At 36.9% G+C, this 17140-nt stretch overlaps 1 protein-coding gene across 2 annotated transcripts in view; it reads left to right on the forward strand.

Annotated features, from left to right (window-relative positions):
• The window catches only part of LOC121355912, a 43691-nt gene that overhangs the window by 11472 nt on the left and 15079 nt on the right, over positions 1–17140 (forward strand). The window contains exons 3-9 of one of the 2 annotated variants that reach the window (XM_041471773.1): positions 256–347; positions 1389–3911; positions 6351–6533; positions 9673–9840; positions 11504–11605; positions 14928–15038; positions 16650–16828. In XM_041471773.1, the coding sequence (XP_041327707.1) occupies positions 290–347; positions 1389–3911; positions 6351–6533; positions 9673–9840; positions 11504–11605; positions 14928–15038; positions 16650–16828 (3324 nt within the window). In that variant the 5' untranslated portion in view covers positions 256–289. Of the gene's footprint in view, positions 1–255; positions 348–1388; positions 3912–6350; positions 6534–9672; positions 9841–11503; positions 11606–14927; positions 15039–16649; positions 16829–17140 lie in introns of those variants that run through there. The other variant, XM_041471774.1, reaches the window with a different exon arrangement.

A 17140-nucleotide genomic window follows, 5' to 3' on the forward strand; every position in this document is an offset into this window, starting at 1 on the left:
AAAGCTTCTACAGACTTTAAATGGTATTGGTTCAGGCTCTAAAACTGAGATAATGAGATTTTGATTTTAAGATATTATTTGAAAATCTTCAAAAGTTGTTCCTAAATAACCAAAAAAAGAAATAAATGCTCTAGAACTTTTCTATTTTTTTATTACAACAAATTATACTAAAACAAGTTAGTAAACCTGAGAGTTAGGGGGCAAAACTATTCCAGAGAATCTTTCTCATTATCCAATGTTTTCCCTCCCTCACAGAAAACTAGAACGCAGATGCCCTTGGTTCTTAGAAATGAGTAGAAAGAAAAGAAAAAGCTGCAAGAGCAGAAAGAGCTCAGATTCCAGAGAATGTAAGTTTACAGAAATATTTAATATAAAATAAAATCAGCGGAAGCATATGTGGCTATTCTTAATTTACACATCAAGACAGAAATTCACTTTTGTGCCCATAGCTGTTTGTCAGATTGGAAATATTTACACTTAAGTGTGGATACATATAGGTAATGTCTTGGTGAGGCTAGTTCTTTTATTTTAGTTAAGCTGCTATCCTATTTATTTCTGGCAAAAGCTTACCAAATATATTGTTGTTCAGTTGCCTCAAAATATCATCATTCTTGGTGTAAATCTCAGTGTTGTCTTAGTTTAATAGCTTGTTCTAATCCTGTTTAAGTAGATGTCACTATTAAACTGTTACCCTGTAGTGCACATGACCTTTTCTAAAAAAACCAAAGCAAGACAGAATTTTATGTCACTGTGTGAATGCCATGAACTCTTGCCTAGTACAGGCAAGGTACAGGTAACACTATTTTACCTAGCCAGATAACATTATTTTATTCTACTTAGATCAGGTAGCTGTGACTCACTTCTCCTGGCAATGTGCCATTGACCTGCTGTGTGACCGTATTAATTAATCCCTTTGTTTGCTCATCTGTAAAAGGATTATAAAAGCCAACTTCCATAGAATTTACCCAGACTGCAAGCAGGCAGTGGGATGTTGATTGGCCTAGCGTGTTCACAGGAACAAAGTAAATAGTAGGAGGAGTAATAAAATTTAAAATGTAGCTCTCATTATAAACAAATAGAATATCTTATCTCCTAACAAAAGCAAAAATTTATTTTAAAAAATTGCAAATATATTGAATTTCTCAGATCAGAGTGAATTAATGTGGCCCATCCTGTTCATCTCATTTCCCATTACTTATCAGATAACTATGACAAAACTAGTTAATACCAAAATTAAAAAATAATAATGTGGTAAATACACTAGACTTTAAAGATAGCGTAGGCATTTTCTATGAAAACTGTCACAAAGCTAATCACATATTTATGATACTGCTTACCAAATCATGGGGGAAATGGTTTTTTATTTTCTTTTTTTTACCTTAAATTAGATGCACAGTTGTCACCCATTTGCAAATGCCAGCAAAGTGTAGGAAGCCTTGAAAATAAAGCACATGAGGCTCTGTCTCACTTCACAGAGCCACTGGATGTAAAGGGTGCTGAAGAAGATGGAAAAGATCATGAAAACAAAAATCAGAGTAGCTCAGATGCTTCTGAAGATAGAGACCTTGATAATGCATCAGACTTTGAAAAAGAAGGGAAGAAGGAAAAGAACTGCACTCATAAAATGATCTCACCTCAGCAAGATGAAATCCTGGCTACAGTAACTATTGGTGAGTCAGAGGGCTCATCCAAAGGAAAAATTACACTGTGGAGCAAGCCGGCTTCTTCAGACTCTGTTAGGTTGGCCACTGGAAAAATTTCTGCAGAGGCAAAATATGGCTCTTTTAATATGAAACTAGAAATTAAGAATATTTCTTTGTTTGATTCTGAAACAAAAGTTTGGGATGAAGAAAGAAAAAGTTCAAAGAAAAAGAAACGTCATGAAAGACAATGCCGGAAAAGTCAGTGTTCAAAATGTTCAAAGTACAAGTGCCCTTTAACTGAACACTCAGCAGAACACAGGGGGAAATATAAGGAATCCTCTATACATAAAATTCAAACTGCCATCAATGAAAGTCCCTCCCTGGAAATGAACATCGAAACAGAAGGCATTCAAGTGGAATATACCAGCAGAAGTAAAAATCTGAAGGTTAACGTCAAAGCTGGTGAGCAGCCACAGAGCAAACCACTCAACAGGGAACACGAAGATACATACTGGAGTGAAACAGATTATTCTGTCACAGAGGCACTGTGTAACACAGACTGTGAGTCATTGTTTAGCTTTCATGAAAAAGCAGATTATACATTCCCAGATGGATATGCACTTCTCCCTCCACCTAAAGAATTTGCTGACTGTGACAAAATGCACCTGGATACAATTGCAGAAGGCATATCTTCGTACCCTGTTAATAGCAGAAAGGAATCTGATGGTCTCACTGCAGCCTTGAGTATTTGGGGGGAAGAAAATTATTTCTGTAAACTTAACACACAGGACTATGAAGACCATACCAATGAAAAGGAAGATTTTTCTAAGGATAAAATACTTTTCTCAAAAATAAATAATAGTAATTGTCTTGTAGCTATTAATACCTTGCATAATCCAAACAAAGGGAAAGAATGTGTTAGTAAGAGCAATGTATTATGTCAAGAAAGAAATAACTGTGACAAACACAGAGACAGAGGATCAAAAACAGCAAGAAGAAAGTCTTTCCCAGATACTACCCTGGAGGTACCTTCACCAGTTCACCCTAGAAGGGATTCTGGCTTTTACTCACTGCCATCCTTAAATGTATTGCTTAAGGAGACCAAAGCAGGAGATGTGCATAACAGGAATTCACATATTCCTACCAAACATAAGGAACTTGTTAAGTGTCCTGACTTCACCTCCTCTCTGACAGAGCTTTGCAAGTATCCCGACTTGACCTCCTCACTGAGAAATTTGAGAAGTCTTAAGTCCTCATATCAGTATGCTTTGACATCATTTGATCATCATATCACCATTTATCCATCTGAACCTGAAGAAGGTGTCTGTCTAGATGGCACTTGTTTACTGAAAGATTGTGCAGACTGTGTGGGGCAAGATGAAGAAACAGAAGAAACATTAATGGAGAGTCTTCATTCCAGTGGTACTATACCTGACAAAAGAGAAAATTACCATGAAGAGCCTCTGGGAAGCCTATCCATGTGGGAAGAAGACTCAGAGTCTACTGAAGCTTTTGATAAAGAGAAATCAGAGTACAACTCCGTAGAAAAGCATGTTGAATGGCAAAACAAAGCTCACTTGGTACAAACCTCTCCACTTTCTACAAGCCCTTCAGGTGAATTCATAAATGACAAAGAAAGTACTAATTATACATCTACAGAAAGCATTCCAAAACAATGTTCAGTTTTACAGTTAAATGTTCACCCACCTTATGCAGAGTCTGAGGTAACAAATAAAAGGAGAGAGTCAATACTGACTGACTTCTCCAGTGGAGAAGTAGAAGGAAGACTTGTCCAAGGCAACGCTACATTGATACCTGAATGTTTTGGCTCTGCAGTGAAGAAAGAACCTAACCTTACGTGCAATATACAAGAAAAATTCTTGCTATCATCCTTGTTGTTGGATTGCAAAGAGAAAGACATGAATAAAGCATTGGAAAGCCTTTCTGAGGTACAGGACATAGCTGGAGATGTCCTTGTTGAATCTGATTGCCATAATAATTCAGCACAGGTCTTCAGATTTTCTACCTCTTCAGTATGCACAGGAAAGAAAGACAATTTCACAGAACATTTAAACATTAAGCAAAGATTGGAGAACTCTTGCAGTAAACAATCGATTGATGACAGTTTAAGGAGAGAGCCTGGAGTAAATCAACTACCTCTCTTAGTCAAGTCCAACTTCGAAGAAATTCAATCAAATTTTGAAATGAAAGAAGATTATTATGAGACTGAAGGTATCTCATCATCAGTAAAACATATTAGTCAGAAAGGTAGGTGTTACAAGACTTTTCAAGTTAATATCACACACCTTTTGCTTAGGAGCTTTTGTGACGTCTGTTTTCTTGGAAAATAAATTTATACAAAAAGTTTACAATGATGTTGTTGTATATGTTTGGCCATGGGTTTATAATATACAGTTATTCTGCTGAGGATTCTAGTAACTGTCTCGCACAGCCAAGAAATCTAAATTTAAAAAAAAACCAAAAAAATTAATATAGCTTTGATCAAGAAGCAGTTTTCTTACATTAAACTGCCCACCTATCCTATACATCTAGCAAGAGGAGAAAATACCATTGCAGGAAGTAAAAGTAAAAGCAGTTGCCATGCGATATGAACTCAGAATGCAAGTCTGTGTGTAAAACCACATAAATCTGGCTTTCAAGTCCATGTGATCTACATGAATACTGAATATATATGAATACATATTGGTCTTAATTCTGTCTGAGTTTTCATGGAATGACCATAAGGGATCCTTTAACCTGCTTTTCTCCTCTCTTTTTTATGTTTGAAGAAACTGCTTATGAAAAAGGCTTATTTTTAGTAGCTAATATTTTAGAAGATTTCTTGTCTTCCTTTTTATAATCCATGTACCCATATCCATAACTGGTCTTTTAAACTAAGTGTTTTGAAGCATAAAAATTTTAAGCCATCCTGGGACATTGCACACTACAATGTGAGCCTTTTACATTATGAATATGTACACACATATATGTGTATGTGTTGTTACAATATCACTCCAAACACTTTATTTTTTTGAATATTAATTAATGCAAATATATCTCAGATTTACCTCTCCAGAAGACAGTGTTTCCAGCAGATTTGGAGGTTAAGACATTTATGTAATTGAAAAGTATACATTTTCTTATGGAAAATGTCTTACATAATTCTAGTTCAAATCAGCTAAAGTTTTTAAAAAATCTTTTAGTTCACCATACCTGCAGAAAGACTGGTATGATCTCCATGGCTGTCTTGTTTGGCATTGGTAATGGAAATTTTAAAAAAATACCTGAAGTATTTTATACTTTATGTAGATATACTACATAGATTTGTATTGCTATATAGACCAGTATCTCAGCATAAGTATCTCAATACCATATCTCAGTATCAATATGTAAAATAGGGAATTGATGAAGTGGAAATCTCTATAGAACAAGGTGTAGAATTAAGACACTACAGGAAACTGCATGACAAAATCCTTCACTTCTCAGACATTAGACCTAAATGGTTAAGGATCTAGCACAGAAGTGAGATATAGCTATGTTTTTCACTTTTATTTTCTCTTCTTTTATTCTCTCTTCCCTTTTGCCCCTTGCTAAGAATTATCCATGTGTGTTCTTTCTCATAGCTGTCATCTTGCTTTGGCCCTCTTTTGGTCCAGGGTCATACTTTGATTTTCCTTCATTCCCAGCAATGCTGTGGAGGTCCTCCCTTAAATGGATAAACGTGTACATCCAGAAAAAAAATTTACAGCCTACTTTGCCAAGACATTGGGCAATGTGGGGCTTCCAGAGTTTAGTAATCCAGTGACACTGGAAAGCAAATGTGTCATTTTCAGCAAAGAATGAGAACATCTACAACAGAGAAGAAGAGATGTGGTAAACATCTCTTGTAAGATGAGATGTGGTAAACAGGATGGTGGAAAGGCAATCTAGAAGTCTCTAGTGTTCTGGGGACTTCATGATTGTATTAGAGAGGAAAAGACCCCTGCAAAGGGCACTAGAAGGGCATTGCAAGAGATAGGTTTCCTGACTCTCAGCAATGGTCTGGAATAGTGTCCTGGAATACCCTTACTGAGTTACATGTGATGAAGATCTGGCTTAAGCCAGAAAAAGACTGTACAGTCATGAGTGTATCTACACAGTCCTCCAGGGAGCCTGTGGAGGTTGGACTTTCTCCCTATCTGTCCTTGCCAGTGGCTACAGTCACATTTTCGATACACAATATAATACAAGATCTTTTTTACTATTGTTGTTTTATCTGAAATAATAATGCAACAATTAAGTTTATTCTGCCTTAACTAGAAAGAAGTCTAAACCAGGAAAATCTTCGTGCATATCTTGCAAGGTTATTAGTATTCAAATAGAAGTTTATATATCTACCTATTGGCCACTTCAGAAATGTTACTGGCCACTTTAGAAATGTATGATGTTAAACAAGATCCATGAGCAATTTACAAGTTTCTCCATTAAAATAGTGATGTACTATGCTATGTAGGTGTTTAACTAGAGATACCTCTACTTCTTGCTGCACAAAGGCCTCAGTTAGTCTAAAATACATATTTTCAGAATATTTTCAGTATTATTTGGTATTTTCATTTATGTATAGGTTAGATTGTTCTTGTATTTAGAATGTGGAAATATTATACAGTAAATTTACTTATACAAGTTTTGTCACATATTTCTCACAAACAACTTCTGGTTAAAACTTAGACTTGAAATCAGAAATGAATAAAACCAGAAAATTGCCTTTGAAGAAAGACACCAGAGCAAGTGACAGTTCCCAGGAAGATGCAGTAGACCAGTGGGCCAGAAGACGGAAACAGTTCAAAGACAGCAAAAAGTGCAGTTCAACTGGAGGAAGCTCCATAAACAGCACAATCACTGAGGGGTCAAGTGAGTACTTCAGTATTACACTTGATATCTTTCCCATTTGTGGGATTGGTAATATAACAGGCTTTTCAGCTAAGGAAATTGAGCTCCAGTTCACTATCTAAATGTCTCTGTTAGTCATTATCATGAGTAACGCAAAACATCCTTTCTCCTTGGTTAACCAAACAATCTGACTAAAAAAAAAACTTGTTTCTACCATGGATGTTCATGGTAGAACATGTTCAAATAACATGATTAAATAATATTAAGACAAATTCTATGCACAAACATGTAATTATGTGGCAGCAAGTTTGAGGTTATAACAAAAATCATAATCCTGATATCTGCTTATGTCAAAGCCATGCTGAGCTGGGAGTGTTTCCTCCTCACAAAGGCAACCACCTGCTCCAGCTTTAATCTACGCTTGTTGCCTGTGACTCATAACTCACTGTGACTTATAACTGTTGCTTTAAGAAATCTGTCACCTTGCCACATGCAAATTCATCATCTTTAACTTCAAGGGAAGGAATTTTTAAGATGAACTGCTTAGTGACTTTACATTGCATGCAGATGGAGCCACCAAGCTCACACAGTCTAGTGGGAATGTGTGTGGATATGTGGTACTTCTTACTTTACACTGCCTTACCTCCTGTTTTGATCTTTTAGTAATATAAAACATACTTTGTAGGATGAAGAAATGTGCACTTCCCTGTGGAAATATTTTGTGCTACAATGAGTACTTCTGGTACAGGAAATTTTATTTGTAGGTGTATAGCCTCCTCTTGGAAGAAGAGAAAATACGAACCTATAGAAGACTCTGAACTCTGAGTCTTCAGTGCAAGTCCAGTAGATGATAAACTATAAATGTTCCATGCCTGTACCAAAGAGGCACATCCTACATTAATTCACTGCTTAAACATAGATTTCAGTTGCCAGCTGGGATACCAAGAGGGACCTGAGATACATGAGCCAGCGAGGAACCCAAGCCTTTTTGAAATAGTAATTGAAGAGCAAGCAGGGTACCCTGAGTTATCTGATATGGTACAGGCCACCTCTGTTCAGGTAACTGAGCCAATCCCTAAGGTGTTAATGCCTGTTAGCAAAGGAGAAGTAATGACTAACTTTTCACATGGAAATAAAGAGGCTCTTTATTGGTAGCAATTTTCATTCTGGCTCCTAAAACAAGTTCTGTGCCATCGTATTAAGACTAGAAAGTTACCATGTCAAACCACCTGTGCTCAACAAAACTTACCAGAAGCTATACACACCAGGCTAAAGTATTCCTTGATTTCAACAGTGATGTCTCTTGAATATAAAGCTGGACCATAAATTTTACTAAGATAGGCATGTGTTGGTTTCATAGAGAAAGCATATATATATTTTTAAGAAATCAAGTAAAAGAGCAAATTGGAGGAGGTAGAATTGCTTTCCTTGGGACAAAGTTTTGGGTAAGCATATGGCATAGACCCACAGTGGTCTCCAGAACAGGTGATGGGGGGGCAATTGTGTCACAGATTCTCACATGTAATAATTTTGGATAGTGTGCTACAGGCCTGAGACTTCTGTCCTTTTTGGTTTGATAGCTTGACTGTTACCCTCTGTTGGCAGACAACTCTGATTGGCATATGGAAGCAGCAGCTCCTTACATTCTTACTTCCAGCATCTGGGAAGAATTTAAGTGTGTTTGTTTGTGACTCTCCAGCTTGACATCTGTTCCAAAAATTCGAGGAGAAGAGAAGGGAAATGTTTTTGCATAATTCCATACTGTAAGCATGACAGTGTATATAGTTTTGCCTATTTGTCACATTTTAACCTATCCTAACTCTGCTAAAATCATAAAAATTGAGCATTAAACTGGCAAAGTACTGTGCTACCCTGAGTTGTTTGGTGCTAGAGTAGGTTTTAATTTATGTATTCGAGGTAAAATGAGCTTAAAACATATCAGCATAGTAATATTTATTTATTTGTCTATTTGTTAGTAGCTTCTTGAAGTTAAGCATGTAATCTCATACTTTCTGCATAATAAGGGATGAGTCAGTGGACTTGGAGTATTTGTCTAGACAGACACAACTGAGCACATTTTCTAAGAGATGAAAGGACTAACACTTTCAGGAAGTGACTTCCTGAAGAAATATAACTTCAAATAAAGGTAAATTTTTATCTTCTCTGTTTTTAAACTGGGAATCATTTCACATCAAACACAGGACAAACAAAGCAAACAGATACTTCCTCCAGCTGCATTAAATCTAGCTGCACTATACCAGGCATTTCATACTGAAAGGTACGTGATGGTTTTTTCCTCTCAGAAAATTTATATTTTCAGTCTATCTGTTAGCACAGCATATGATGATGAATACTTATATATGACTTTAACCATCCAGTCTTAACTTTGAAGTTCCAGCTCCTGGTCTGCTTGGGATGTTGTTAGACTATTTATTTACATTCAACTTGCTGTCCATAACCTGTGACAGCCCTCTTGCCTTGAGAGTCTCAACTTTAGCAGAGAAGTAGAGCTCTCGTCCATCTCCATGTGAACTCTGTAAATTACTATACAGTATGAATCTGAAAATCCTCAGGATAACACATCATACCCATATTCAACAGCCAATGAAGGAACTAGCCAGGAGTTCTATGGTAAAAGAAAAAAAAAAAAACCACCACCAAACTATTATTTCCTCACCTCCTTTTTAAAAAAACTTCATGTCTGGAAGAGCTAAGATGAAGCAAACAGAAAATATGGTCATCAATGCCCCTGTCATGAAAGATACTTTTCATCTTCTGTCTTCTGATATGAACTGAACTCATACTATATTTCTAGATTTGTTTCATTTCCTAATCAAATGGGTCACATTAGATAGCTTAAGAACTAGCTAAAGTCAGATTTGTCTTAAAGAGTTGCAGCTCCTGTTTTGACCACTTGCATTAAGACTTCACTTCTTACTCAAGTCCAACGTGCATTAGCCTCCAGTATTGTGATCTTATATTTGGACATCCTTGCAGACTTCTCCTTTAACAGCAACAAAATTTAGGAACTCAGTGGAAACATTACAAATGTCTCATTAAGAACTTGTGGCACTTCTTGCATGCTGAGTGGCTGAGGTCTCTTATTCTTCATACATTTTCCCTCCTGACATAAATTCTACTTGTTTTATTGTCATGACAGTAAATTCAGAGGATGCTCGATCAGTAGATCTGGGACTATGTTCTGGAAATGAGGACAGAGGTTTTTATACAGAAAACTTTCATTCTGCTTCCTGGGTTTTCAGAGGAGATGATGTCTCTCCAGATAACAGTCCTAGATGTCTCAGCAAAAGACCTAGACCAGTGGCAAGTAAGTTGGCTAGAGCAACAGGTAATAAATTTCATAAAAATTTATTAATTTTGGGCACTCTGAGAATTTCAGGGGAATGACACTTTGGAGTAGATGCTGGTCTCTTATGCTAAAGACAGGAAAAGGAGCAACCCAAGAATCTAAAAGCTTATTAAAAAATAAATAATTCTTATTTAGCTATTGTCTTGCATAATGTCATCATTACTTGATAAACTGGTTAAAGTGCATAGCTAAACCTCATGAGATAAAGGTAGAGGCAGTGTAATTCCATTACTTCTTCAAGCATGGAAAAATCGTAGAGATATTTATGGTCATAAAGTATTATAGTGGACATAAAATCTGTTTTACATCAAATGTTCAGGCATAGTTGATCCAGAAAGAAAATAGTCCTTTGCTAGGAGTATGGAGGATAGTTCTATTCGTAGTTTAAATCTGTGCAAACAGATATAGTAAACAACTTTTTCTGTGGGAGGGGAGGTCTTCCTTCACTTCTCAGATGTTAAGTTATTCAAAAGTAACACAGATCAAAGAACTACAACATGCTGAAACACCTCTATAGCTTTCCAGGAAATTGTCCTTTGTTGGAGCTCATAAATCATTCAGAATATGAGAAAAATCAAATGTCCACTACAAATCTACTGATATTAAAAATTTCCCTTAACACAGATGAGAATAGTCTGGAAAATCATTTTGGTTGCTTTTTCTCCCAGGGGAGAGCTCTGAATTTCAGCATGATCATTAAAATCAGTAATGAAGTGACTGTTTTAGACAGATAACATCAATTGGCTTGCTGTTAAAGTAACCTTGAAAGCAATTTCTGTCTTCCAAATAGTACACATTTTGAAGACAAAACAGCTGTCATAAATTACGATGGAATTGGCCTCCATTAAGAAGAAAACCACAGTAAGGTAGTCAAGTGATCAAAACCAGACGCTTCAAGAAATCAGATTTACACTGAAATCATTCTTAAGCGTATTTGCTAAAGAACCAGGCCATTTAAGTCAGAATAATACTAATAGACCCTGAGAAAAAGATGGAAGTAGGCAATAAGACCTTGATCTTCCTTTTTAGGGAAGCTGATCCCTTTAAGTGTTAAATTGTGGTGATTTGAAAGATATTTCAACCCCCCTTGGCAGAAGATGCCACTGTGGCTGGGGAGGTTGGACTGCAGGAATGGAAGGCATTCTGAGAGTGTGGATTGGAAGGATAAACAAAAGGAGAAGAAACAACTATCCAAGAGAGAGAGGCCTTTTGAAATATAAAAAGAATGAAATTACAAGCAACAGATTTAAACCCATTTGAGAAATTAGAGTATATTTTGTATTTGCAGCATAGAGATTTGACACAGAGAGTATGTATTTTTCTCTCCCAAAACACCATCAGTAGGGTGGAATACCTGAATACTTCAGCTCTTCATTACAGAGGCATTTTAATTTAAATTGCTGTCTGCCTGTGCCCTGACATGAATGATAATTGATGTGTTGCAGTGTGAGGGGTGTCACTGCCTGAGGACCAACACTAAACAGCCAGGAGTGATAGTGAGAGCACCCCAACCATTTGTAAAATCAATAACGCTCAGTACTTATAAAAAGTTTTAAAAACAGACTGCTGCTTATTAAATTGAATGTGTAAAGAAAAATGGTATCTTTCTTCCTATTTCCAGTTCGAGAAAGAACAGTGAAGATCGCTAAAGGAACTGGCAATTACCCATGGGGTTTCAGGATCCAGTTCTCAAAGCCTATCCTGGTGACTGAAGTTGACACAAGTAAGTTGTGGTTAATTTCTCCTGTGAAATACATACAAAATAAGTACATAATACTATATACGCTGATATAATGATGTGATATATATCTACATGATATAATATGATCTACCTAGTATAGAACATCTGTTTCATATTAATTTATAATACTGATGTACACAATAATTTCCATAATTAGTGGGTGCAAGGTGTTTGATAGCAAGAGCTGCTCATGAGCAACTTAGAGCCCCACTATCCCTAGCAGTAAATCAGACTCCACTGCCCTGTCTTCTTCCATGTCAGTTCATACCTTGTGCAAGTGCCTGCATTTTGCTTCCCTTGAGATGTAAAGTCTAAAACTTCTGTGGGCTGACATCGATGAACGACAATAGGCCATTAAAAATTAAAAATGAGGATGCAGTCATCCTTGTAATATTTCCGAAAATCTTATTGGCTAGGGACTTTTCTGCTTGAATCCTTTGAGCCATCTGTCAGTCTTGACAGGTGGACTGTTAACTTCTTCTAGGAGTTATGATGATTGTAAGAAACACCAAAAGAAACTCCAAAACCCAAGTGAGTGAGCAAAGAATGGCAGATGATTTTCAGCAAAGATGAAATGTAAGATACTGCCTCTAGAGAAGAATGAGCTAGCTGTACCATGCCTTAACAATGGTGGTGGCACTTTGGCTCAGGAATGAGATCTTGGGAATTACCACTGAAAGGTGTCTGAAATCACTGGCTCTGTGCATAATGTCAGCTTAGAAATCTTTCTCGAGGTTGACTTCAGTAACAGCAGATAGAATGAGACACAGGCAGTCTGTCATTTTGCTGCTGCCTGAGACCTTGGCTCATCCAAATCTAGAGCACTGCTGGCTCTACTGCCCTGCATCTCAGGACAGGCACAGTGGATTTAGGAAAAGAGCTGAAGGTACAGGAGGCTGTTATAGATTCTTACTAAAAATAGCAGATACTATGCAAAATGTCGTCCCATACTGCAAAGGCTAGTGCATGTATTCTGGTATGGCATCTGAGAATAACTCTGTCACTATTACAAGCCTTATGCATTAGATTGTCTATCATCCTGACAACACTGAGAAAGCCTGTGAATTCAGGAGCCTGTGAGTTCATAAGCTCTTTACCTAAGTACAATCATACATCATGCATACATCATACATCATAATAAAATCATACATCATGCATACAATAGCTCTGACACTTACCAATTTATCCTTACTAGTTAAAATTAAGTATAGCAGCTCACATTTTATATCACTCTTTTATTTGTATGTTGTTTTCAAGTGCAATTGCTTTAAAACAGTGACAACATTTAAAAAAGGATTTTTTCACACAAGCTTGTAGTAAAATTATGTTTTCTCAAAGTATTACTCATTTCATTACTCAAGAAATACTTCCCTGTGAGAGTGGTGAGGCACTCACACAGCTTGCCCAGAGAAGCTGTAGATGCCCCATCCCTTCGAAAGTTCAAGGCAGGGTTAAATGGGACTTTGAGCAACCTGGTCTAGTGGAAGGGCGTTGGAACTAGATTTTGGTCCCTTTCAGCTGAAATCATTCTGTGATTCTACAATGAATATTTTAATAATATTTTTATAGTCCACTTATGGTCATAAAGTTTGGTATGGCATGCTCAAGGCCAGCACAGCTCAGAATGTTCTGACATTTACAAATTACTTTTAATACACATGAGAGTAGACCGGGGCTTTATTTTGCCTGTTTATTATTAAGCTTTTACTAATCTTATCCCTACAATTTCTAAGCGTTCTTAGAAATACACTGAAGTATCACATTTCCTGCATCATAGGGTGCAAAATCTTTAAAAGCATACATTAAATGTTAAGGATATGAAATAATATTTTCCAAAACTGTTATTTCACAATACATTAGGTGTCACGGTGTGGGGGGTGGCAGGAGTGCTGCAACCTTCCCGAAGAAGCACCTTGATAAAGATGCCTCAGTGGCACAGGTACAATCCCAGCAGTCGAGTGATGTCTCAGCTCAGCAGTGTTGCCAGCGCCGGAGAGAAAGGGGCACTCGAGCGCTGTTCGGCAGTTCCACAGAGTGGAGGCCTTTATTAAGAGCAGGGCCCTCTGTGAAGGGAGCCAGGGACAGTAGCTCCTCCTCACAGGGAAAAACTGGGGTTTATATAGTGAGCAGAAGGGGCAGGGAGAAACTAGTAATGAATAGGATACATGTAACTTGGAAGAGTGACAGAGAAACAACCAATGGGATACAAATATTAACATACAACGGCAAAGGATCATAGGTGGGAGGGTTTCCTCACCCTAAGTGAGTGTGGTTCATTCAATGGTTGGCTCTCCAGGGGAGGGCAGCCACTCATTTGCTGGCCGATTCCTCAGCCCCTACAGTTAGGAATTCTTATTTATAAATGAGAAGATGAATACTGTATTTGAAAAACTTGTAACTGGGATTTAAGTAACTGTATTGGTGCTCATGAATAGAGCATATTTATCACCTCCTAGTTTGTTACCATTCCTGGCTGGCATGTGTCTGAGCAGTGTTTTATTAGGACTGCATGTGCTTTGCAATGGTTAACAAATAAACAAAAGGTGATGCACTAAAAATCTCATTCAGTTCTTCCATCACTGGGACCTTTTTAACTTACCACGTAATTTCTTCCTAAAGCCAAAAGTCCTCAAAATATTATATCCAAATTCTATTAACCAGCAAAGATAAATATCAATATAGAAGGTAGACGTTTGGGGTTAAATTCAAAGTTTATCAGAATAATAGATACTTTTTTTTTTTCTACTGATTCTGTTGAACTTTGCACAGATCTTTCTTTGCACTTCAGGCCAAAAAACTCTCAGATACTGAAAAGTTTATTTGAATCATAAAGCATGTAAATCCTAATAGTATTTTAAATGGAATTTTTCCATTGCCAGTGATTATCTAGGGTTAACCTGTATCCAAATTCTGAACTTCATTAACAGACGAGTAACAGATTGGTCAGTAAAACTTGTTCCACCTCCAAGGTGACATCATGAAGGCCCTAAAACATAATTGTTGATTGGTTGAACAGATACTTGTTTTGCTAAAAAGGCGTGATCATATAAACATGCTTGATGTCTTATCACTAAATAAATTTTTGTATTTGTGTTTTGGTTTTATTGGTTTTCTTTTGTTTGTTTTTGGTTTTGTTTATTTTTCTTTTTTTTCTTTTTCTTTTTCTTTTTCTTTTTCTTTTTCTTTTTCTTTTTCTTTTTCTTTTTCTTTTTCTTTTTCTTTTTCTTTTTCCTTTTCTTTTTCTTTTTCTTTTTTTTTTTCTTTTTTTCTTTTTCTCTGTCTTTCTCTTTTCTTTTTCTTCCAGATAGTGCAGCTGAAGAAGCAGGGCTTCAAGTTGGGGATATTCTGATAGCAGTAAATGGAACTGATGTCACCAGCATGCCACATTCAGAAGCTGCAGATCTGGCAAGGAAAGGTAATTCTGAGATCACAATAAATTAAATGAATGGGTCAGGTTTTCTGTTGGATACTCCCAAGTACATCCAGAGAAATGGGATGATGTATGCAACAAAAATCTCAATTAATAGTTTAATGCCTTACTATTTCATACAGTAGTATTGCCGAGATAACTTTTTTATTTAGACCTTGTTTTTTAGACACTTTAGAAAATTATTCCCCAAAGAGCATGTAAGTGTAATGGTTTTCGCTCTCCTGTTACAAAGAAAGTGACACAGAAAACCTCACAAAGTCCTGAAAGTGTCTGGAGAGACACAAATGCCTTATTTATGCCTTACACTTCCTCAGGGAGAGACTTCACATCTTCCTTCTCTTTCTCTATTGCCAATATCTGAAGTCTAGTCAGGAGATCAGAAAGTTTATTTCATGAGGCATTCTTTTGCACCACCACAGAAGCACTCAGGGACATTAGTCCAGTATATCCTTCCCAGAATTGTGATGACTAAATCCCAAAGATAGCCATGTTTACATGCTGAAAATTAATTTACTGCTATTCCCTTATTTATCCCAGATAAAGTTTTGACAAAGGATTGTGGGAAATTCAATAAATGAAAATATTTTTACAAGGCAGTGACAAATTTAACTTGACACGTACTGTGTTCTTTAATTATAGAGCTGCCATTCACACTATTGTATTTAAGAGAATGTTGAGTGATTTAGCATATAAATCTCTGATTACTGGTATTTTCAGCTCCTTAGAGAACACCCCCTGGATTGAATCTTGGCACAACAACAGCATTCCTAAAATCCAGTGTCCCCCAAAAGGAAACCCAGCAAATGTTATGCAGATGAAATTTTGTCACAGTCACATTTCTCAATCTGCCTTCAGGCATTACCATTTGCTCTTTAGTGTTGATACAATCAGAATTTCAGGTTTGTAGGGTCAAAATCGTAGATATATTGATACTGTCAGCAAATATTGTGACGTTGCATCTCATTGATGATAAAAACAACAACTTTTTTTTTTTTTGTCTTGCAAGCTATCATCTCTTCTGAGTGCTTACCTTTTGCAAATGATAACTAGATGCTTTAGCACAGAGTAGCTTCCAACAGCCGCCCTCCCCAGTGAGGGGCACAGAAGAGGTTGCAATACTCCAAGGCATGGAAAATGAAGAATTCTCAAGAGCAAATGTAAAATGACAGAGACTGAAGGTGCCCCTAAGAGCACTTTCAGCAATTTTTGGTTCAACCTCAATTTATGTACACCCATTTGAGCAATGAAATTCAATTACTTCTCCTAACTGATAAAATAGACAAGTGCCAAAAATGCTGCTTGCAAAGATAGGTCACAAAAAATTTTTTTAGATGTGTCTTCAGATAGCTGGCTCCATTACTAGTTCTCAACACAAAATTAGTTTCATTCCTGAATTTGTGTTAAAAGAAGGCCAAATATCACTTGGTTTAGTATGCTTCCTTGGCTACTCTGCTTCTTTTTACTTCTAGAAGCTACATTGGGAGGACATAGGCGTGGTATAGAATGCTGCCTTCCTTCTCCCTACCCTACATGGGTATTCAGAAATTATTGACACATTTATAGTTTTGACTTACGTTTTCACGTGTAATATTTTAGGTCCTGATATCCTGACTATGATAGTGGGATCAGACATCAGCCGTTACCCCAACACCCCCAAACCTACCTGCCGAGGATATCTGCACAAACGAACACAATCAGCAATACTGAAGGGCTGGAGAAAGAGGTGGTTTGTACTGAAACATAATGGTTACCTGCACTATTATAAACACAAGAAGGTAAGGAGAGTGGCTGGTGAGGAGTCAAACTGTGTCCTGAATTATGAAGTGTAGCAGTTCTGTACTCAAATTTACAGATCATTATCTTGACTTACGTTATTTACAGCATTCTGCTAGTCTTGTTTCTCTGCATCTGTCATGGTAGACCCATGAGCCATCTAATCAGGAATATGCTGCAGAACCACTGGGTATGCAAGAAAACAGTCTGGCCAGTGCTTTATTTCAGCACTAACTGTTCTGGTGTCAAAACAAAACCAAGTAAAAAACTTCACACTAAAAAGATGCAAAAATGTGGGAAACATTCTTTTGGGG

Source organism: Pyrgilauda ruficollis, unplaced genomic scaffold (assembly GCF_017590135.1).
Source record: "Pyrgilauda ruficollis isolate IOZ18807 unplaced genomic scaffold, ASM1759013v1 scaffold278, whole genome shotgun sequence".
Taxonomy (NCBI): Eukaryota; Metazoa; Chordata; class Aves; order Passeriformes; family Passeridae; genus Pyrgilauda; species Pyrgilauda ruficollis.